The sequence below is a fragment of the Pomacea canaliculata genome, linkage group LG12 (genome assembly GCF_003073045.1).
Source record: "Pomacea canaliculata isolate SZHN2017 linkage group LG12, ASM307304v1, whole genome shotgun sequence".
Classification (NCBI taxonomy): domain Eukaryota; kingdom Metazoa; phylum Mollusca; class Gastropoda; order Architaenioglossa; family Ampullariidae; genus Pomacea; species Pomacea canaliculata.
In genome coordinates, this window is record NC_037601.1 from 12,520,632 (window position 1) to 12,545,587 (window position 24,956).

The window sequence follows — 24,956 nt, forward strand, 5'->3', positions numbered from 1 at the left end:
GTACAGTTGTTGCCCTTCCGCCGGGGCGTCCAGGTTCCTTGTCCACGCGGCTTGTCACCGCCAGCTTCCCCGACGATTCTTGTCCTATCAGTTCGCTGACTTTGGGGAGGACCTGGGGATGCGTGTGGGTAAAAGGGGGTCCTCAACCCTGGGATGATTTACGGAAGCAAGGCTATACTTTCGCTAAACATGTGCTGGAATCCGAATGACTTGTAAGGATTTTTTTCTTTGGTGTTGTTCGATGGAGCAATGCGTGGAAAGCAAGGGAGTAAAGGATTACGATGTTCCCACGCTCAGTGAGGACAGACAGACAGACAGACAGACAGACAGACAGACAGACAGACAGACATACAGACAGACAGACAAAAAGATAGACAGAGGGGAGAAAGGTCATATGTATTTGAGATAGACTCGCAGATATGACAAAAAGCTCATTAATGAAAGTCAGTCCATCTAATATTACATTATTCTCGGGCATCACACACACACACCATATACATATATTCGCATAGGTATACACATAAATTCTCATACACCTACACCTATACATGCATACATATACACACACGAATCAACAGAAAAAATAGGTAACGAGTGAATCAAAGAACAAAAGAAAGAACGAACATTCAAAAATCTGTCATCAATGACATTATGTGTCTTCTCCCGTCTTTCACAGAGTAAATTTAGAGCAACGAGGAAAAACCTTTCGGATTAATTTTGTCTAAACAAAGTAATAATCATTAATAATCATTAATTAATGAATACTTATAAAATGTATTATGATATGTTTATCAATGACTGGTGATTGTACATGTGTTGTTTGTTTGTGTGATTTACTAACGGCGTCAACACACCAACAAAACAAAAACAAAAAATAAATAACAAGTTTCTGGGTTTAATCACAGTGATGTAACGAAGTTTATTTTTTGTTTACAATGCAGAGTTCCCTGTATTCTTGTCTACACAGATTTTGAAAAAAAAATGAATGGGACTTTGAAGGCCTATCAGAGTTTAACAATTCATTTTTTCCTCTGGCTTAGGTAAACTCAGTACAAAATATCATTTCTCGGAATCCAGATTGATAACACCCTTATGTCCTTGGGAAACAAGCCTACAAGCATTAAAATGGGGGTAGGTGGTTAGTATATGTTGCCAGCATTCCCTTTGACTGTATCTCGGACAAAACAAATGTATTCAGGAACATTTGTAAGGGGAAAACCTCTCAACTCTTTTTGTTCAATGTGATGTTCATGCATTGAGAGAACAAAAAAGGATTATTTATTGAAATGTTGGACAACAATATCTTGTACTGAGAGCCAAGTCAATTTAAAACCATTTATTGCACTGTTAGACCTTCAAGCAATCAACATTGGGTTTTTGTATCGACACTGCAGAACACGAGAAACTGAAATAAGTACACACCTGAACAAATTCCTCTAAGACACCAGTAGATGGGACATTTTGCACCTTCCACTCTCTCCAAAGGTCCTGTGCTGGCACCAGGTTCTTTCGAAGACAAAATAAAGACAAACAAAAAAGACAGGGCAGTATTACGAGCAACTTCCGCAGAACTTCAGAGATGTCCATGACTTATTCTTCACTCGACGGTGAAGAAGTTTGGAAGATGAAGACTTCCGAGTATCATGATGTTAAGTCACGTGCACAAACTCATTGTAAACTCACCTTAAACAGGCTTTCGGCAGCAGCCAAGTGCTCAAGATATCAAGCCATCTCTGTTACAGCAAAGTGCATTATAAATGGAAATAAAAGTGCATATTACAGCCAGCGCAGGTCGAAATCTTGTTTTGAGTGTCAACGAAGCACCTCGGAGTGAGAATGTCTCTGTAACCTTTTGATTTGCGGCGAAAAAGAAAACCCATGTAGCTAGTGGTTGCCATGTATCTTTTACATCAATCGAATATCAAAATAATCCATCAAAGAAGTGACAGGTTGAAATTATTTGATCTCGGGAGACACAAACGATTCTCTAGGGAAAGAGAAAAAAGCTCAAAGAGATAAACAAGTGATAGAGAGACAGAGACAAAGAAATGGGAAAGTGGTGGATGGATTGACGGATAAGGGAAGATTTTATTCGGCGGTAATCTTTCAGCATTTTTTAAACCCTTCTCACAGACTCTCCAAACAGTTATGCACACCCATGTTCTTGTCTCTTTTTCCAGGTCCTTATCAACTAGTCAATAATCCGTTTTCATAAAAGCTTCTCAAAAGCAAAATTTTTTGAAAATTTGACTTCTTCTCATTGAACTACGAAAAGTAGCAGACTCACAGAAACTTTGACACTCACGAAGAATTGTGAAATTTCAGACCCCCTTTCATTTCTGTTGCCTTGCTGACTTCTAGTTCGTATCCTTGTGTGTCTAACATCTCGTCACCGACACCTGACAAAAATGTTTAAATAATTTTAAATATTTGTAGAACATGAAAATTTGTTTTTATTTGTAGAATTTTAAATATTTGTACTATACTGAGATTATGTCCCCGTGTACACATAAGAAGTAGGATCCATGTGAACTACAAGAGAACGGAAAACGAAACAAAGAACAACAACAAACAAAAACAAAAAGAATCAAAGTTTCAGAAACTTTTCGTGAGGTCTCTCTCCTTCCAGATAGTTTTCTTTTTAAGTTAAAACACATGATAAGCTGAGTAGTGCATACATTTTTAATCTTTTCTGGCAAACTAGCAGCTCGCAGAGTAAATCAAACATAAATCCAATACTGCAGAAAATTGCAAAACAAAAATACCAGCAACAAAATGAAAGGAAAAAAAAGAAACTAAAACTTCATTGCAAACCTGCAGATAAAATTCACAGCACGAATGCACATTGACTAGTTCTGAAGAAAACTGTCTCACAAATGACCTCGGGTATAACCCTGTGGGACCCCGAGTGTAAAGAGGTGGGGTAGGGTAGGGTAGGGTGGGTTAGAGAAGGGGAGAGAAAAAAAGAAATCATCCACGTAACTTAGAAAAGTTAAGTGGTGTGAGCACATGGTGCACTAAATGAACACATGAACACATCGTGAACACCAGAGCTGGTAGAATAATGCGTTAGGCTCCCAAGGGAACTAACGGAAGTGACGTACATGCAAGGGGGCGTTACAGTCGAGATACACGCTGACAGGCGTTCGTACAAAGCACTCGGCGCTATGTAGCAAGTTCAACACACATCAGCGGAAGTAGTTCTCGTCTTGTCAAATCATAATGTGAAAACATTACATTATTACAAATCCTTATGGAGTATCACGTATTGTTACGTACATTTACGTATTTGCGCATTATCACGCATCATTACATATGTTACGTATTTTTACGTATTACCTTATTGCTTGCTCGTATTATTTTCTTCCAGACGCCATTGTCTCTCGTGTATCACACTTCAACATCTGTTCTTTAGACTATGGTCTACAAATTCTTCTCAACAGAGAAAAAAAAAATATCACGAAATAAGCTGAGGCAGTCCTGCAAGATCCAAGTCTTCTGAGGACCACTGCTAACTCTTCACTTCCATCTAAGACATCACCAGAAAGATATGAACGCGAAATAAAGCAGGCAAGGGTTCGTTCAAATGCAGAACTAGGTGTATTTAAGTTCGAAATATACTTGTCAAGTAAGTTCTTATCTCTTGGAGCCTTTGTTTCACACAGGAGAATTTATAATGTGTGGGGTTTTTTCGGCAAATTCTAACACACACATCATGCCTCAACTGTACAGGAAAGAATGGCATTGGCTGTCTGTCACAAGACAACACACGTTCAGGAGACGGGACATACTTTATATTCCCGTTATCAATCGACAGCGAGCTTTGAGTGAGGGTATAACGACGAAATCTGTGAATAACCACTTGTCGAGGAACCCAAGCCAGAAGACATGCCGGACAGCGGGTGAGAGAACATCGGGGCAGCCATGGCAGGTACTTTGTGGTGATTGTTCATATTCATGTTCATGTTCATGCCAAATGCTCCTGGGCGGGAGGCGGAGCCTCCGTAAAGAGTGCCTCCTCCCCAAGACTGCATGCTGGGAGGAAGTGACGACAGAGATTTAGAGGCGTTGTCCAGACCGGAAGAACCCCGTGACCCCAACCCAGCCGAGCTGGACCGCGAGCCGGAAGCGGAAGTGGCGACAGAAACCGAGGCGAGGTAAGGGGACGAAGCGTTGTCGGAGGTGGCCACGTGCGCCAAGGACCATATTTTGGGCCGGAAGCCACCTGATGCGTCCAAACCAGCCGCCGCAGCCTGGGCTTCCGCTGCGAAGTTGCAATTCACGTCACTGAGTCCTGAGTCATTGCTGTTTGAACACAAAGAATCTGGCCGCTTGCTGTCCAAAGGGGACGTCAGTCCCACGGCCTCAGGGGGCGTCATTCCCGGGTAAGGCTGCGCAGAAGAGGAGCCAGTGATGTTCAGAAAGTTGCCGCCGTCGTGCGGGGAGTGTTGCTGGCCGTGATGCAGGACCCCCGCTTGTTGTTGTTGTTGTGGTGGTGGTGGCGGCGGCGGTGGAGGAGGTGGTGGTTGGTGGTTGTGACGATGACCAGACAGGCTGCGGCTGCCAACCGGAGAGTGGGCATCTTCTTCAAAGAGTCGCTTAGCGTGCACAATGTTGTCGCCGGTCTGCGATGGGACTAGAGAGCAAGTATCTGAAAAAAAGCAAAAATATATCACGTGTCATGAATATCATGTATTCTGTATGGAACGTAGCGTGTCTCGTTCCGGAAAATTGTTTGATAACGAATATTCCTTCAAAGGGCAGCCATATTTCCTTAATCATTACATGTATAATTCCTATAACGTTCCAATATTACAGAATCAGAAACACCCGCTTAAATAAGGTTTACAATTTAAAATAATTATGTAGTTATAATTAGTCAATAAATGAAATAAAAATCTAAGTTAATCAGATAAATGCCTGGCCTCAGCGACGGCGAGAAGAAGGGGAAAGGTTTATTTCTTTATACTTTATCTTTCTCATCTTCCTTTCACTTACTCCTCACCTACATATTTCATCAAACCGCTGCTGGCTGTATTTATACTGAGCGGGCCCGAGACTCGATCCTGTAATGTCAGCTCCAAGCTGCCAAGCGGCGCCGTCTCTGGAGACACGAACACCAGCCACAGTCTGCGGGACAACTGTCATTCTCTGCGGACCTGTAACCTCTTTACGGCGGACGCCGCTAGATGGCGCCCGCAGACAGTGCAGGCAAAGATGGCCCCCGTCCCACGAGAACACAAGCGCCCGGTTTGTTCATTAGCAATCCTCGACATTCATGATAATGTATAAATTGTCTGCGACACTGTTCTAGTCAGTTCATTCTTAGAAACGTGGAAGTATCCTTCTATGTATGTGTGTTTTTTTTTCTGTGTACTTATGTTAATTTCATAAATTTATTTCATGTTTGAACTCAATCTACACTAAATAAAAATTATAAATATCCCTTTAGCTGGAATTTTTGTAATTTAAATTATTTTTTCTATCCATAGACACCGTTTTCTCCATTTATTATCTCATTTTTTTCTTTCTTTATTTTTTAAAAATAAACATTCTTACCTTTTAATGTAAATTTTAAAAAAAATCATATGCCATAATACCAGAAACCAAGCAAAAAACATAGTTAATAGCGAGACTTATAATAGTTAAATGACAGTAGAAAAATAGGGAAGAAACAGTATAAATAAAAACCAAACAAACAAACAAACAAAAAAAACAACAAACAAACAAAAAAAAAAAAAAAGGAAAAAAAAAAGCAAGGGAAAAAAAAGAAAGAAGAAAAAATAGCAACAATAATAAGCTCTGTTCACGATCACCGTAGGCGAGAGGAGTTTGAGCTCATGACGATGAATGGGGTGGTGGTGGGGTAGGGGATAGGGGTGGCAACTCACCCGTTTGCCTGGCCTCACTTAACAGGCAGGGAACAGGTTGGGCGTAATACGCACTAATTCTAACGCACTCAAGAGCGCGGGCTGGGTTAATGGGGCTTTTATTGCTTAATCATTTTGATCCACGAGCGATTTCGACAGAAATATGAGAGAACTGTTAAGTGATTCCTATGTCAATGTTGGCATGTGGGTTTGATTACATCACAAAAGTGCGCCCGGCGAGCGCGCGCATGCGCGGAGGGTGAGGCTTGCGTCACGTGTGAAGCCGGTAACGCAAGGCAGTGATGAACGATTGCGGACAGAAACCCTTTCACGTCTAAAGCGAAACATGAATTTAATGTTTTTAATTTTTTTTTCATCTGATTGTGTCTTTTTGTCTGTTATTTTGATGGAGAGACTACATCCAGTCATGAATGTTAAAGGCAATGCAACTCCCTTATTACGGGGGCTACCCCGGCACCTACGTCATCCTCACCTCCCGTTACCCATAAACCTCTCCTAAAGATTTTCAATTACAAAGGTGTGTGTATCTTCCAAACACCAAAGGATTAACGATAGACACACAGACAATACCATTCCAAATAAATCTTATCTAAGTGTTATTGTTTTTTTCCGAGAACATATTTTGAGCTGTACTATTCTTCTTGGTTCTTAAAACAATAAAAATAAATTTTTTTTAAATCTCATCATGTTGCGAAACAGTTGACTGGGACAAAATATATTTCAAGTCATATTTAAACAAGAAATTTAAAAGTGAAATAAACCACTAAATGATAATAAGGATTAGCCAACAATGTTTTCTACTTAGTTAACAAAGATTTGTATTTTTCAAATTTTATGCAATTTTATGCAAAAGTTGTACCACCCTGAACTCCAAATTTTATCCAGTTGTATCCGCCCGTGGTATACAACCTGTTACAATAATTAGAATTTATTTCAACATTCATGTTGTGTTTATAATTCATTTTCACTTTCATCAATAAAGTGTTGTGATCAGCTAAATTCACACACACAAACACACGTGCATGGACTAAGCATGGCGGCGTGCACCAGGACACCCACCATGCGGAGACACGCTTGTCAGTCGGCTTGGGGCCTTGTTCCGCATACATCTTCTGCATCCGACGTACATACTGTTCCTCGGACACTCATTTATCCCCCAAGTAATCCCTAAATCTCTAGGTTGTCGCCACTAAGTCCTGAAGGTAATATACACGAAATGTCAACCACCAGAGATTAGTCATCGTCTAGTTGACACCAGGTTATGTGCGTGCACTGTGCTTTGCGCACGTCCCGAGACAAGGGGCGAGTAGCTCTGAGTCATTTTGAGTTACGATCCGCTGAAAAAAAAATCTGTTTTTATTTCTTCTTGCCCTTTTGTCTTCCCGGCGTGAAACGTTTACAATAGCATTAAGTCTTAAGCGCGCGTACACACGCACATACACACAAGCACATCCACTCGCGCAGCAACTCATGCGCATCCCGTCTGCACAGTTTGTAACCATGGAAACGCTGTGATTATGTCAGCTGAGAGTACAACGGAGTAATTATACAAACTAGCATAATTATCTGAAAAGAATTGTAGGATATTTATATTTACATTTGTTGAAATACTTTCATGAAAATGTTTTGAAATTAATTGTTAACCGAATTAATGATCGTCTGCAACTTTCGTGAAGTTCTTCCAAAATTAGATATTAATGATGAGAAACAAAAATATTTTAATTTGTCTACTTTTCCTTCTTTCTCATCTTTAATTTTCTACCAAACATTTTGTCCGTTGTCATCTTAAAATCTTCTACATATTTCACCTTTTACATAGATACTCTTCTTGAATATGTTGATATAATAAAATAAAATGTATGTATGCTTTATTTTTATATGTAATGAAGGTGGATTAATGTACTTAATGTGTTGTTGACACCTTCGTTTCAAATTTAAAATCCTATTTTTTAAACAGCCATTTGATGAATATCTTTCATCCAACAACAATAAGCACATTACATATTACTGAAGAAAAGGGAGGAACGAAACGAGTTTCCTTGCATTTTTCAACGTGACAAATTTGTCGCAGGACGTAAAAACGTGACACAGTTTGTACACCACGCAACGCCCAAATGCCAGTAATTTCTAGAATGCTAGTCTATAAATAAAATAAAATAATTTTTACACTTTTTTCCCTAAAATAGAGACAGCTTCATTATTTAGGCTCCCACCTACGCATTTCGCTTCTTACCAAATCAACTTTTGGGACAAAAGAAAAAATAAGAAGCGTGCCACGTGTGTTTATTCTTTCGCCAGATTGGATTTTCGATCATTCATTCTCTCTCTCATTAAATTTGTAATAAAATATTCTTTGGATAAATAAGAAAATAATAACCGTATACCCCCAACACCACAAAAATTCAAGAAAAAGGTAAAATAAACATTGTGAAAACAAAAAAAAAAAAAACGAACAAACAAACAAAACAACAAACAAAACAAACAAACTCTGACAGCAACAGTAGCAGACGCAGGAACAAACAATGAAACAGTCAAACAACAAAAGAAAGAAACATTTTACTAATTTGAATCATTGTGGATGTTTTTTTTCAAAGATTGGCTACCAGTGATATTAATAACCAAAATGTCCGGAAAAGTGGCTGGAAACATTGCTGGAATGTCCGGAATAGTGACTGGAAATGTCCAGAAACGTGACTGGAAACATTGCTGGAAACGTTGCATTTTCTGCACTTGTTTATTCAAGGCTAGGCGACCACTACATCCACATTTCGGACGCGCCAACGGCGAGCAGGTGAGCTCCGGTGGCGCTCGGCATCGTCCCGCAGCCGCACCACAGCGCGTGGCGTTATGCAAATGGCCGACCGCGACAAACACTTCATTCGAGGACAACAAACAGCGCCAAAACATCTGCGCCCATTAGCACGGTAATAATTTGTTACAATATTTCTTTCTCTATTTCTGTAGCTGCCCTGTTGCTGCATAATGCCAACAGGCAGGTGTGCTTAGTTCTGGTATTCCGGTCCTGCAACTTCCTGTTGCACAGCTTCCACAAGGGTTTAGCGAGATTTAGCTAAGGTCACACCATCTATCACTGACGTGAGTGGTGCAGCGGGATAGAGATACTCTGGGGTCAGCACGAAATACAACAATGCTAAGACGTCAATAGAGTTAGTTCAAGATAAAGTGTCTATCAGTGACGGAACATTAGAGATACTTAGACTTAAACACGAAATCCATCAAAGGTAAGTACCTCACAGGTGACCTGGGTCACTCGGCTGGCCTGATAAGTGGAATGGGAGGATGGAGATACCGAAGGTCAGCGCGGGTCAGTGCAGTAGTACGTGACCACACTTACCTCGTATCGTCTGACAAAATGGAAGGCAAGAACAAACGAGAAAATTTTTCTAAAGGAGAGATAAAGGAAAGGAAGAACAACAAACATAAATATTACGCAGGCGACTCTTTAACGGCTAGATTACTGAGATCTCTGAACTCGTTACAAAACAATGCAAAACAAAAACAAAACCTCTCCCCCTCAATATCAATCTTCACTTGTGAAGCTGTCCACAGAAGCAATGATACAATGGCTGATGGCCGACATAGCCGCTTGACATTAACTGGGTCTTGCTACTCTTGCCATACCCAAGGGTTGAGAAGACAAATCATCAGTTATCGCCTCGTGACACCGTTCCACTAATCACTACCAGCTGACGATGATGGATCGAAGAAACGAGTTATATCCCCTGCCCTGCATTCAAGCCCTTGGTAAGCCCTTTGACCTGGTTACAGCCAGGTGAGGCGATGAAGAATTAACCTTAGTATTACATACAGGGCTGTGTGCACGCCTGCTCTTTGTTTTACCCACTCCACCCCTCCTGTCTCCTCCCTTCCCCTTGTGGCTGGCGAACACTTGACGCCTTTCATAAAAATAATCGTTCATTTGAACACTGACCATACTCGTAAAAGCCTCCACTTCAGGCCTCTCGCAATGCCAGACACAACGGTCCATTCTGTCTTCGTCTGTCTGGCATGCAAGCGGAAACCTTCAAGAGATGCATTACCGTTACATTATTCCTCTAAGCTTTTGATCAGATCAGGCTCCTCCGTGTGATGAATAACATCGTCCTGACTAGCTCTCAGAAGAATAAGCAATAGCTAGTTGTGTTTGTACCTTTGACACGATCCCCATCCAATCATTGAAGACCACTTTACTGGGACATTTAAATGTTGGCGGGAAGAAGGAAGGATGTAGCGAAAGATCGTTATACTCCATAGTTCTTTAATGTTGTGTCTACTGTAAGTGATAATTCTATCAATGGGAGATAATTTTACTTGTCAATTACATATAATTTGAAACGCTTAGAAGATATGAAAACTGTTTCATATATAACCTTTTCAAAATACGTTCGAGCCTTTGTGTTCTGTTCTGCTGATTGGACAAGTTTTGACAAACTTTTCTACTGTTGCTATGCAACGGTTACAGAGACGTCCACACAGAACCTCAGTCTAGATGAAAGAGAAGGGCAAGAAAGGAAATATTTGTTATCAAATTTTTTAAAACTCTTCCACGGCTTCCGTAACAAGTCGCAATGTATATTTAATTTCTCCTCTCACCTTTCTTCTCTTTGCAGGATGACTCCACCTCCTCTTTTTCTCTCGCCTTCTGATCGCCTTTCTCGTTGCTCTCATCTCCATCTTTACTTTTGGCATCATCTTCATCATCATCATCGCCCTCGCCGTCGCCATCCGCGTCTCCGCTGCGGTTCCTGGGTGACCAGGTCATCTTGTTCTCCTTCTTCAGACGACGACGGGCGTTGGCGAACCACGTGGACACCTGGGTCAGGGTCATTTGGTGATGATGGCCAGCATGATCTTCTCGCCTTTCGTCGGGTACGGGTTCTTGCGGTGCTCGTAGAGCCAGGCTTTCAGGGTGTTGGTGTTTTCTCGGGTGGCGTTTTTTCTTCTGGCAGCGCTGTTGATGTCCATGGCACCGTAGCTGCGAACATAAGAAAAGATATAAAGCAGTGTAGTTTAGTCCTTTGAAAAGTGCAGAGTGAAATATCAAAGTGTGTATAAATGTTCAAGTCCCTCAGTGCTGGGATCAGATCCTACATTAAGCAAGCAGGTGTCTCTCGGAAGAAAACAAAATGCAGGAGCTTTTTGGCTAAAGAATGTTAGGTTGCAGCTCGTGATGCTGGAGGAAGGGAGCGTGTGAATGCTTCGGCAATGTTTGCGGTTCTCACGTGAATTCGGAGGAGTGAGGATGCTCATCAGTCAGTCACGCACTCGGCGCGTGTCGGGGTAGGAGCGAGCGCCATTCTACGCGAACGTGGGCGCGAAGTCTGTTGGTGATATTCGGAGATTCGCGGTCTATGTGCTCTGTAGTCGGGTAGGAAGTGAGAGAAAGAGAGATGGGGGAAATGTGTGTGAGGGAATATAACACTTGCACACTATCATAATTATATAAAATATACAAAGTAACAACTCCCAGAAATCAGCCAACCTGTTGTCTTTCGCAGGACATTTATTACCAGTCTTTCTTTTTTTTCTCTCTCTCCTACAATCGGCTTCAGGTTCAGAGAGGTCCGACTCGTTCCGGTACTGTATGCAAAAGCGTGCACTGGCATTACCGGGGTTTAACTGAGTTTCCCACCAAACGACAGCTTTCTCCTGGTTGTTTAAAATGGGGGTGCACAAACAGGCATTAGCTTCCCCCGCGTGCCACGACCATGACGGTCTGTACTCAGCCTGGCGCCTTGGCGACAGTCATCACTCGGTGGGCGGGTGCGCCGTCGTTCCTGGGTGTGGGCGTTGTTGCTAACGATGGCGAGAGGTACGAGGTGAGGGGTGCAAGGGAGTGGGGTTAGGTAGGTGGGTACTGTTTCCAAGCCAGCTTTCGAAAAAAGAAATAAGAAAACTGCACTGCAGGAAGATCCGGGTAACCATTCGTTAATTTGTTGTAAAAGCTTTTCGTTCGTTCCCTTTTCTTTCTTAGTATTAATCTAAGCTATGCTCTGGAGTGTCCAAAAAGAGAACTCAACGTCCCATAGCCAGCCAAGAGGAAATGAATATAAGTGGTTCATCGTGTCACACAGCATGTGGAGTGTGAAGCCTTGCCAGACCCACATGTCGCTTTTAATATCCTTGAGAGATAAGACACCCATTTCTTCTGTATGGGTAAGCTAGAGTTTTCTGTGACAGGCTGTATCTAAACTCGAACTAGAACCCTTCAGGACTACAATCGAGCTTCTTTAAAAAAAAAATAAATAAAATAATAATAATAATAATTATTCAAAAAATAAGCTTACATCCCGGATAATTTCAGGATCTCTCAAGCACACTAACGCTAAAAGTGCGTGGAGAGGATATCCATACACCGCAGGTCAGCTTATCATTTACCTCCTTAATATCAATCTCGAGTGTAATATTCGGGCTCGGTATTTTAAGTATAAATGGTTAACATACCGTCGCTAGGGGTAACGCTATATGACCCTTCCCCACTCCACCCCTTAGATAAAACGTCTCCGAGCCATGCCTAACGCAAAGGAGGTTAACTGTATTTAAAAAAAGGCTTTCAGAGGTAAGACTGTCAACAGTTGTGTTGGTATTCCAAAGTTCTTGCAAAAGTGAACATTTTTTCATTGGCTTGCTCACGCACATATGTGTAGGTATGTATATAAAATGCAGGAGTTTTAGAGTACTCTTATAGCAAACACAAAATCTCAAACAGTAAAGTGACTCGGTTACCCTATTGGAGGAATAAGACGAATATGTTGCATATAAATGTAAATAATGATTGGCTGACTCCCATGTCGACTACTTTCTTCTCTATTGAGAGTCGCACGATTTGAAGTCCTAAGTTCAAGGGTCATGTCCCACAGATGGCGTGCATGCACGAGGATTATCCGCCTGTGTACACACCTTGATGTCAAGCATGAAGACGAAGGTTTTGTGTGGAGACAGGTCTGACAGTGAGTGTGCTTCGTCTCTAACATCAGTTAACGATCGTTTATAAAATGAAAACGAAAACTAGAACTAAAGTCTGACATCGGTTATTGTCGAAAGTCCGATAATCAAGCCCGCAGAGAAAACCTAGGTTCTAACATCAGTTAGACATCGATAGTCAACCTCTTAGACAAAAACCAGAATGAGCATCAACCAAGCAAATAAGTATCTGCATTTTATAAACGTGTTTAACAAATGGTTACAAGCTGCTCTCGTTTACATTCGCATTTTTCTTAAAGAAAATTTCGATTAAAGGTTTGTTTTAGCATTGTTGCTTTTTTGCACAACATCCAAGTTATAGACCTGCAAGTATGAAACTACCTTTAAATAAAGGGGATGATTGTGTCTGTGTTTGTGCTCGCTTGCATGCGTGTATCCATGGGTGTAGAGTTAGTGTGCATGTTTATGATGACGGTGATGGGCAGGACCACAGATTTGCCGTTTTTCTCGTAAACCCGATACTTCCCACGATCGTCCCTCGCTGGTCCCTCGACGGGACTTACTCCCCGGATCACTTTTCTCCACGACAAAAAATGTCGGCTCCGGAAAGGAATTGAACCGCCCCGCGCATGCGCGGACACACAGCAGAACGCGCCAGCCAACGAGAAGCAGGCAACGCGGCCGCTCCCACAAGGCTTTGCTGCAGCCGCGGGCCAAGGGATGCGCGCGCATAATATTCTTGGCCGGCGCTGCAGAAATGAGATGCATCTGCGAAAGCAAATGGCGCTAGGTTATGCGGCGCTGAGTAAGCAATCGATTGAACACCTCTCACGCGTGATTTAATAAGTGAGGAGATGATATTGCTAATGTCCTTGCCCACTTGCCGGAGCTGGCGGAGCTGTCAGAGCTGCGGACACATTTGTGCGGTCAGAGGGGAGCAGGGCGTGATGGCTACGCATCCCGTTAAAACCTGTGCTGCGCTGCGCGACTTTTGTGTTGCTAATTAATGGAACACCAGGCTAAACACCGTCTCCTTTTTCCTGTTTTATGCGGCTGCATGTGGTGGCTGGTCAGCCGAAGGGTTAACAATATTACCAACAACAAATGTGGTGAAGGACCTGGTTACTGAATACAAGGACAGGTTTTGTGAGTGCCAGCAACGACAATGAAGGAAAGAAAGAAGAAAGACAGAAATGTGTATTAAGAATGGGGATAGTGACTAGCAAGGTACAGAAAAAGAAAAAAGGAAGAAAGACAAATAAAGTTTATACGTTTTACGCCATACAGGGAGTTCGAGTGAACATCCACAACAAAACCTTTCTCTTTTTCTCTCTCTCACACACAGAGAAAGCCACTCGAGTCCAGAGGGGAAAGCGTACAGGAGATGACGAGCAAGCAAGGGCTGGAGACATGACATGACATGACATGTTTCAAGCAATATCCAGAGGGCAACGGCAGTGGCTCCCTCTACCGAGAGTCTGGCAAGGGTCAGTCAGTGCCGCAGACGTCACAGCTGATGGGATAATGGCGGACAGCTTAGCTGCAAGCTTTGCCACGTCACAAGGATTTTTCTGGTTATGTTGGCTTGACTTTTGTCATCTACCAATGTCATCGGCCTTGTCGTCTACAAAATATTGTTTAGCCTTTCACAGCGGGATACGAGACAACTGTGAAATTCATTTCTTAATTTCTCATAGACTTGACCTCAACTGTTTCCCTTATTCATTATTATTATTTTGTTGGATGTTTGCTATTCCTTTATGTTTGTATCATCATGTTTGAGTCTTTAAGCTTACTTTTTCATTTTTTTTTAATCTAATTATCTTTCTATTCACCTTTGTCTCGGCTTCTTTTTAATGTCAGCAGACTGTAAAATTATTTCTTCTTACAGTTGAAAGATTATTTCCTACATGTTGGTCTCACTTTAAAAATTAAAATGAAAACCCATCTCTAGTGGTTAGGATAGAAAAAAAAATGTGTTTCATATATTGCGTTAGAAATCAGAATAACATCATTAATTATTAAGTAATATTTAATAACGTTGATTAATTTATTATTTCACTCAAAAATCAGTCTCAAAGCATTTGTTTATTGATTCATTTATTCATTCTAAATTTACTACCACAAACTACTCGGATTGTATTGTTTGTTTTTGAGTAAGAGAAGATGAGCATGAGGCCTAGGATGAGTACAGCCACTGATGTCAGTGCTATTTTAAGGCACAACAAAGCTTTTATCGAAATGTAAAGTCATCTGAATGTACACGTATTATGAAGAGGAGTTTATAGAAAAGATAATGAATATTAATCGACAGCTACAGGCCATAATAAAACGCTGGGCAGATCGTCAACACCAAAGGAAGTCAGAAGTCCTCGATATCGGACTCGGACACGGTTGGACACGTTGGTCACGTGATTCTCCCCCTCTCTTCCCACCCCTAACCCGTGTAAAATATGCGTTCGTGGAAGCGCCTGCTCGACTGGATGACAGAGTACTGGCTTGACCTGTCATCAGCCTTACATGACGCAGGTATGAGCAGACGACAGAGGAGGCAAATGACTTTTATTGCCCGACTTTTGTTTAGTCATGACTTAGTGTGACACGGGCATATCTGACAAGTGGTTGTAAACTTTGCACGTGTCTATACCCTGCCCACCGTTTGTGTGAGCTGGAGGGGGAGCTGGACGAGGCTCAGCGAACTATAACGTGATTTGCTATGTTAAAAGTATACCCAGAAGTGAAACTCAAAGCTGAGTAAACTGAGTAAAGTATCGGGTAAAAATTGAGCTGTCTTTAATTCGTTTCAAAAATACACTGTAAAGTTTACAAATTAAATGTTTAAAAAGATACACTAAGATTTATTTATTTATCTTCTGACATCAAAGTTATCAATTTTCACAAACAATGCGAGAGGTTTGATCATATAGATATGGAGCTTTCTTTAACTAGCTACATGACTTTTTCACACGTTGCTGAAAGGGAAAGTTGTTAGCTCAGATTTGTGGTGGATAAGTATTATAAATAAAACTCAGTTAAAAATTATCTTGAACTCTAGTAGACCTTTTAGAGAAGTCTTTCTTGAAAACAAATCGAAAACGAATATTTTTCATAGCCGGATAATTGCTCATCAAATGTCAAGATAATTCACTCGTATGCGTGCATACTTGAACTTAAGCGCACACACACATTATGCACCACACATCCGTCTACACACACGCATGCTCACACACGCTCACTTCAGTAGTCTTACTTACGCGTTGGTGTATGGGTACGTTGTCATGGCAGTGGGGTCATAAGGGTAACAGGCTGTGGGCTGAGTGATTCCTCGCCAAGTCTCTCCAGCTTCTTTCAGATCGTACGGCGAAGTCTGCAACAGCATAGGAACTACGTTCAGCTTTATTTATCATACCTACAGACCTAAACTTTGCATTTATAATTTGCTTTTACACTTAGAAATGACAAAGGTAGCTCGCCTGAGCTCTCGAAGAAATATAAAACCCTTCTTGTTTGTTTGTTCCGATAAATTTCTCCTCTTCCTTTTTAACTTTCCGAAGCCACTATCTGCTTCTTGAATATTGTACTGTAAAGTAGTTTTACTTTTTTTAGTAATTTTGTTTCTTTGATTGTATTTTCGCTGAGTGATCCTTAAGTAGATTGAGTAAAAATCTCTTCCCATAGTTGGTTACGAAAAGAGATGTTGAATATAAAGGTGGCTACACTTTTGTGTGTAATTCTGCTTTGATGCTATTGATTTCTGCAGCTGTTATTATTTTGAAACACTTCTCAAAGATTATCCTAGCACTCCGACATACATCAACTTGAAAGCCTGGAATTTCAAAGAAAACATCAAAGGATATTTCATTTAATAACTTCTACGACGAAGAAACGCAATATATTTTGTCGTTTTGGTGCACTTTTTAAAAATTCCATCTCGTAAACTGCCTTACAGAGGACTGAGTGAAAATGAGAGAGTTTACTCACTTGCTCACTCACAGTCAATCACTCACTGGGTTAATTAGACTAATTTAAAACCTTCTTACTGACATCGTTTTTTTTTCCTTCTGTTTATCATTAATTATCATGGAGAAATTCTTGGTCCATGATTATCATAGTAGTAGTCGATGATGACGATGATGATACACCACATTGTCTTCCCCTTTTATGAAGTTCATCTTGTTGTGGTGTAGAATTAACTTTTTTTTCTTCTTTTTGTCTAAGTGAACTGTTCTTTTTACCGTTTGAAGTGAGATGTGTACCAAATTTGATGAAGTGAGGTTCCCCCTCCCTCTCCCTCTCTGCCGGAGTTAGCTGTTATTTTTCTGCAAGCTTTAGTCAGGTTTGGAGTTTTTTTTCCTACACTTCGCCGAAGTGAGGTGTGTACCAAACCCAAACAAAGACGTGACAGGAGAGAAATGGCTGTTTAAACAAGACAGACCTTTACTCGGCATATGTTCTCCATCGGACCAACTCTCTGTCGGTGGCGACAGCAACCTACTCCATTAACCTTATCGCAGGGCGACGAGACCGGACCGACCACTCACCCTGTCCACTCGGCGGAGACAGGCAGGTGACAGGTCAGACAGGCCGTTGAAGCCGTGCCCTCAGATGTCACTGAGGTCAACTGTCAAGTGGTTACTGGCCGCTGCACACCCCGTGATGCACTAGGTGACCGGGAAGCGGTCACATCAATGGGAAATCATTTGCAGGTGAAAACCGTCCGTGCTTGTTAGATTGAATTATGCTATGTCCACACCCCTGTGGTAGGAATACATACTTTTTTCTTGATAGTAGTGATTACTTACTGTTAACTGTCACATAAGAATTTTGTTCCATTATTTGTAAATAAATTTATCATATGCTCTATTGGGGGTGATTAGGAACAAGAAGAATTTTAAAAAAAAAGAAAAGATGTGTGTACTTATGTGGTATATGCATGTAGTTTATGTTCAGATATAGATTATGTGTGTGTGGACATCATCCCTTACCTTTTTGACCTCTGATTATTTTTCCTTGTATCACATAACCTCTGACCTCGCCTCTATCTTGGACTTTCACTTTCCACATGATTGGTTTTCACCAACCGTTGTTTTCTCCTTATTTGTATCTATCTCATTGTAATTTCGCAGAATGATACAACTTTCCCAATATTCATTGACACAGTTCTTTCCTACAAAACTTCCACTCAGTTCCCAAAAACCTAAGTTGCGGCCATTTACTAACCCTCGTCCTACAACCTTTCTCCTTCCTGACCCTAGACTTTACCTGAACTGCGGCTAAGGTCTCGGCGTCTAAACGGTCATTTATCACCAACTGACAGACGTGTTTACCTAAAGGGACACAAAGCACTAAAATGGATTAGCATCCACTCGAGTTCTTGAGATGTCTCTCGAGACAATTACGGTCAGATATCGCCATAAAGACCGTTGGTTTTGACGACTCGGAGTACATTCAAGTCGTGGATATCAACATAAAATTTATGTGAGTTCATTCGGTAAATTAAATGTGGGGTAATATGTTTCAGGTTTTTTTTCTCTCACAGTTTTATCTCAGCGAAGAAATGAGAGGTGGCAAAGGAGGACGATATTAACAACAAAACAACAAGGAAATGATACAAAAAAACAGCAAGAAGAAATACACCAACAAAAAGGAACTTTTCTATTTATAGTCTTTAGGTTTTGTTTTATGGTTTGTAAAGAACATCTAGTAATGACTCGAACATCACACCAACAAATTTAAGTTTCTTATCTGACTATTCATGTCAAAATTCGAGGAGAAGCACATGCTTGAAGTCCTTCCTTTCATCATCAGTCTACGACAGACTTAATGCCAGCAAACCTTTCACTAATGTAGACGCATCAACCACATGGACCTAACAAACAGGAAATACCACAAATCTTTTCCTGATCGATCTCATCTCAGATGACAGAGAATCTGGACATCGCTCTTCACCATGTCTTGCACTTACAGCCAAAAATGTTGCTGGCTCTGTTGTTATCAGATCGGTGTATCCAGCCTGCTGGCTTCATTTATCCAGCCGCCATGTTTGTACATTGGGTAACAGCTTTGTCTCCGGTTCAGATGCTGTGATGCTTACTCACATGGACTGTGACGGATCGCTTTGCGCTGCCTTGTCCAGAGAGATTTGTGTGGGAAGGTTGGAGTCGTCTGTGGTGGTGTCTGGACATCGTGGGCGTGAGGACATGAATTCTTGGCGTGGCCATGGTCTAGCTCCCCTCCCCTTCTCCCCCTTCTTTCTCCATGTCCCCACTCACCCCATAACAGCCGCGTTAAACAAACTAACAACAAAGACTTATTGTTCGCTCATTTTCCGCCCTGTCAAACAAATTACGCGAATGAACGATAGCTCATTGCCCTGTGAGCAGGCAGGTGTTCCACGGAGAAAGCCCTCGTCAGTAAACTTACTTGTATATCTTCTAAAAGCTTAAGTTTGTTTGAGCTTTACTCCAGAAAAATAGTCTGTAGTACATTTTTCCTTATAATAATTTTGCTTAAGGTTTTACGAAACATGTTTTCCAAATTCTGACTGGACAACATTCTTTCGTTTTCGAATTACAAGTCTTCAAACGTCGAGATTCTCTTCGGCAATGTGGAAACACGTGGAGAACGAGCTATGTGATTTTGTCAGTCACTAAGCGCCTCACAAACATTTCCTTTGATTTTATTTATTTATTTATTTATTTATTTATTTTGAGAGTGCGGGACCATGACATTCGACAACATAAACTTAGAATATTGTCCATCTAGATCACTTCCTTCATGATATGTAGTCTTTTCCAAAATAGCAACAACAACAAACTTACCCATGTACCTTTCACAACAAACTGAAGGAAAATCATAATTAATGGACTATGATGAGTGCAACAAATAGTTTCCAAACTTAGACACTTAGAGCTCCATTATAATAACCAAGTTTTTAAAGTTTTTCGGAGAATACAACTAGCAGGCATGTAAAGTTTTTCTTCAGTTTGAAAATCAAATTATGTCACAAGGTCTCACATATAGCAAGACAGAGATTTATAGTGATGTATCATTGATGTGACAGAAAAAAAGGAAAAGATTTTTTTACAGAAAAAAAAAAGGAAACACGACTCACCAAGGGTGGATAAAATGCTGACGGGTCTGTTCCCAAAGGGACATACCCGGTGTGGCATAAGGAGACCCGGGGTAGACCGACTCGGTAAGGCCAGCAGCCACCCGGGAATAGGTCAGGAGCCCAGGGCTGTACTGGCACGAGCAGACGGGCTGACCTGTGTGAGGGTTCGTGCCTAGAATACGTCCTCCATCACAGCATCCTCCGGCAGGGCCCCCTGGACTGGCTGCAGGACCTGACCCCGTCGTGCTGCCCCTGCACCTCCCCTTCCTCCTCCGCCACCCGAGGGCGAGTTGACGGGCGAAGAGCTGGGCATCAGCAGCTTGAAGACAGAGAAAGTGCGAGAAACTTTATCATGAAATGCTTACAATTCAAAGTTCATACTTCTCACATTAGCTGATTAACCAATAATTAAATGTAACTTTCTGGTACTCAGTAAAAAATGAAGTGTATGTACCCTCCTGCCACTAATTGGCAGAATAAGAATAAGGTTAACACTCCAGACACTTGCTTCTAAGAATAAACCTTGTGTTTCCGACAATGGGTATTAGAATGAGAAAAATTTTATACCAATTTTTTTTTTTTTTATAATTTAAACCTTTGGTTCGGGAGCATAATCATATGAGATTGCTTTGTTTTCCTTCTTACTCTCGCTTTCTCTCTAGTTTCCTCGCTCGTACGCGCAAGACGCACACACACACACAAACACACTTATCACCAACCCCATCCCGCCATCGTAGGCAGCTTCATCGCAAGGTCGACCATAGCTATGATCATCGTCGTTGATGTCAGATATTGATACCAACATACTTTTCAATAAATAAATTATATCCCACACTAATTCGCAACCTCCTTTGGAAAATATAGTACTGTCCTAAACGAAAGCTAAGTTGTCTACCCTGAGCTTAATTAGCTTTTAGAGACAAGAGAACTTCACAAGAACTTGTCTTAATGACTGAACGTTCTTTACGAGAAAATCTACTTACTGATCAAAGACAGAAATGTCAGAAGAAGTACAAAGAAAAAGATGAGAACCGGGGTTGAAGATTACACCCATGTTTCCTCACAGAGTTATTTCCCTGCTTGTGATATTCAGTAAATAAAACATTAACGGTTATTTAAAATACACGAGATGACCCGCAGACTCAAATAATAAATCTTGGAAAAATTTCTCGCGAATACAAAAATATAAAAGTTAAATTTAAATGTCAAACATCAATTATTATATATCGACAGATCAGATAATCTTCTTGTGTACAAGACACAACGCTTCGACAAACCGGAACGATTTCAGTGCTCATACAACTGATTTCGAATATTAAATAATTTCACGAAGCCTGTTAGATTCTTTGTGAGTTTTTCTTTGTTGTAGTCAGGCTTTGACATTCTGATTTCTGTATTGCCGTTCTTTTCTGTTGCAGTCTACAATCAGCTCCGAGTATTTAACGGTTATAACGGGGATCACAAAAAGCAAACTTCGCGGTAAAGGCAACGAATGACATCAACTCTCTTTAGGAACATGGTTAATATCCTTGTATTCCAATTCAAATCGGATTTTGCAATGAAGCTTTCGCCGAGCACACATCCCCTTTCTCAGTAAGCTACATTTGTACAGTAAGTACATTGAACATTCTGGACTCACTCATCTGTCTTTGAGTCTTTACCATTTGTCTGTCTGACAGTCTGTCTGTCCTGTTATCCTTCTCTTTCTTACCTCCGTAAATGATGACTTTTTTATTTTGCCAGTCTCTTTCTACTTCGCCCACCCTACCTCTTTTTTAATATTTTTCGTCTTTTCGCGGATAACAAGCTTCGTTTAAGCTCATTGGACTTTTTCTGTGGCTCCGAATGTCACATAATAGGTCTAAGAAATATATTTTTATAAAGTGGAGACAGGTCTTCCAGAGTAAATGTTACAGACTCTCTGACGGTAATATTATATTTCCAGTTTTGAGTACACGGTTATTTCACAGCATCCTTTTAAAATTCCTACATGAAACAAACATTTTATTATTATCAACCCAACTCTTAAAACTGATAACAGGTCTTTGATTTATGCAGTAAGTTAGAGATCGCATTCTGTGATTAAAGATAGTAATAATATTAAGATACCATCTTAATTTGATATACAGGGTGGACCATTTAAAATCAGCATGATCCCTTGTTCTGGTGGCCGAGCTAATTTTTAACGACACACCCTGATATTCTGAGGTAAGTGAGAATGGTAACAATTGTTTAGAAGATCGGTTATGCAAACATTTGCTGTAAGATAGTCCTGCCGGAAATGGGTAAGAAAAGTAAAAGTTCCTAGATGTACTTGTCGCACTGAAGATAAAAGTGAAAAAACAAAATAGAAAATAAAGCCAACAAAATAAAAGAATACGAAAACTTAATAAATATGAGCAATGATAAAATAAAACAACTTGAGAAAAAAATAATGTGTAGAAAGAGGAGAGGGGTGTTCCCTGTGCAACTGATATTGCAGATTTTAGTAAGACTTCTTCCAGACTACCTCGGGGAATTTAGGACCTTACATGACATGGACATTTTTTTTTCTGTCACCCTTCCTGCCTTAGTGTGTACATCTGTGCGTGCCTGCGTTCGTGAGTCGGTGAGGGACGGCAGACGGACAGAATAGTCAAATTGCCTCAGTTGAGTCACTGTCGTCTTTCTGAATGCGGTAAAGGATGTTCAATTTTATTTTGATTTTCTGTACTCTGTGAACATTGCCGTCCTGTTCACCTATCTGGCAACCACTACGGAGGAAAAAGCATTCAGAAAAAGTTCACAATAACTTGAGAAAACAGTTGATGGATCTTGTCTGAACATTCTCTGGAGGTTTAAAAATAATTTCTTATTCTTTATTCACTTATTTTGATTATGGGTGATCCAACTCAGCGGTCTACAAGTTGACATGTTCTCAAAGGTAGTGCCAAGCATGTTTAGTTGAACACTGCGACACATTAGTAAAATTTTGGATTAAAAATATATTACTAACAGCGATAGCAACATAGAAATGTGCTTTTTGATGCCTTAAGCCAGCAGACGTCAATTTATTTTTTCAGGACCTGTAAGATAATATTTTCTGTCTGAGCAATTGATTGCTTTGATTAGTTCAGCTCTCTCTGTTTCTCTCTCTCCATCGCTCTCTCTCTCTTATATACTCTTTATCTCTCTCTCTTCTCTTCTACTACTGACTTTAGACTATAGGATATGATAATGGGATCGTAAAGACTCAAAGAACAGTATGTCTTGCCCTGAAATATGTAAGGATGAGCTGTACAATCTTTTTGTCCTTTATTTAGACATGCAAAACTCTTTTTCCAGGTGTCCAAAGTTTTGTGTGTGGAAATAGTCGTTCCAGCTAAGGATAGGAGATGTTGACTATTTTCTAGCGTCTGTGCATATTTAAACATTTCACTGATTTCGTAGAACAATGTTACATCGACAGCAACGATAAATAAAATCAAGATAAAGATGAATACGACAGTTGGATTTACCAAATATTGGGTTAATCAAACAAATTTCTCGCATATATATTCTCAGAAGGATAAAAAAATACAAATAAACAAAAATAAATAAAAATACCGAAAATTCAACACCTCTCTCACGCATTATGCTCGTACCGAGTTATCTACCTTTACATGTTCACATTTGCACGTGCACACAGACAAAAATCAAAGCAATCTCGTGCAGCCGCTCTGACAAACCTCCCTGCCACGGACCACTTGGGCAGTTGCACCTTTCAAACGGTCTTACACGTTTAATTGAATCTTATGTCACTTTAGTCGCTCTCGACACCCATCAATAAATCTTAGAACAAAAAGCTGCCCGCTCTACCTGCTCGCCGCGTTTCAACGCACTAGAACAATGGCGCGTGCCCTGGCTCGCCGGCACCACAGAAGGCCATTCTGGGCTTTGTGCCACTCTAGAGCCTTTGAGTGCACGCTCATTCTGGCTCCCACCTCTGTTAATTAAGTAGCAGGAAAAGGGCGGGAAGCCTTCTCTGGCAGCAGCAAGGTGAGATCACTCTACTTCATACATCAATTTTTTTTCTTTTTTTTTTTTGGTACCCTTCCTCTTTCCTCTGGGCAACTCTAGTGTACGGGCCACGTTTGAACAAAGAGTTCTCTCGTTTGTAATTTGAAAAGACACACAGACTGAGATTATTTCCTCTGTTCACTCCAGGCTCGCTTTTTAAAACATCGGTCAATCACGGTTTTGTTCTTTTTTTTGTTTTTTTTTTTTTGTCTACAAATTTTTTTGGGTTACTTTCTCTGTCTTATTGCTTACTTTAAAAAAAACGTGAACAAACTGAATGAACTTTATTTTTTCAATTTTGGAACCAACGCTTGTGGTACTAGTTGTTGTTACTGCTGCGCTCTGTTATTTGTTTTTGTAAATTATAAATATGTTTCATATAAACACACACTAGAGATGCATAGTGTTTAGAGGATCTAAAAAGGTCAATAGGTTAACAAACACGAGAAATGGGGAGAGAGTAGGGTGGAACGGATTGGTCAATTTTTATTCATCTTGTTTTTTTTTTTTTACACTCATTATCGTTATTGTTGTCCAATCATCCAGTGGTCGTCATTATTCAAAACTGTTTTGAAAAAATATCGTAGAATCGGAGAAGGGGTGGGATCCAACAGCCAGTGAGCTGAGACAAGATTCTGAGGGAAAAGAAGTGTGTGGGGAAGGAGAATAAAAAGCTCAACAACTTTCCGCCTATACAAATAACTCCCCATCAATAAATAAATAAAAATAACACCGAGAGGGAGAGAGAGAAAGAACTGATGACAATAAATTATATAACTGATCATGTTTTTTCTGATATTGCTCTACCGAAGGGAATAAATGTGGAACGGTACACATGTTTCAGGTAGAGGTGTTAAGAAAGCAATAACAACAAATTCTGCTTGAATAAAATGTTTAAAATATTTACTGCAGGCTATTCACATTTGCGGGGAAGAAATCCACAAATAAAACTCTTCACTAACGATGCA

General features: G+C 40.6%; 1 protein-coding gene across 1 annotated transcript; it reads right to left on the reverse strand.

The window, feature by feature from the left end:
* Positions 1-899: 899 nt before the first annotated feature.
* On the reverse strand, positions 900-20,682 carry LOC112577377 (homeobox protein caupolican-like). The gene is given in 7 exon segments (XM_025260440.1): positions 900-4,651; positions 10,506-10,742; positions 10,745-10,887; positions 16,091-16,203; positions 19,951-19,997; positions 20,000-20,269; positions 20,670-20,682. Coding segments are annotated over 7 exon segments (1,668 nt in total). The 3' UTR covers positions 900-3,806.
* Positions 20,683-24,956: the final 4,274 nt, after the last annotated feature.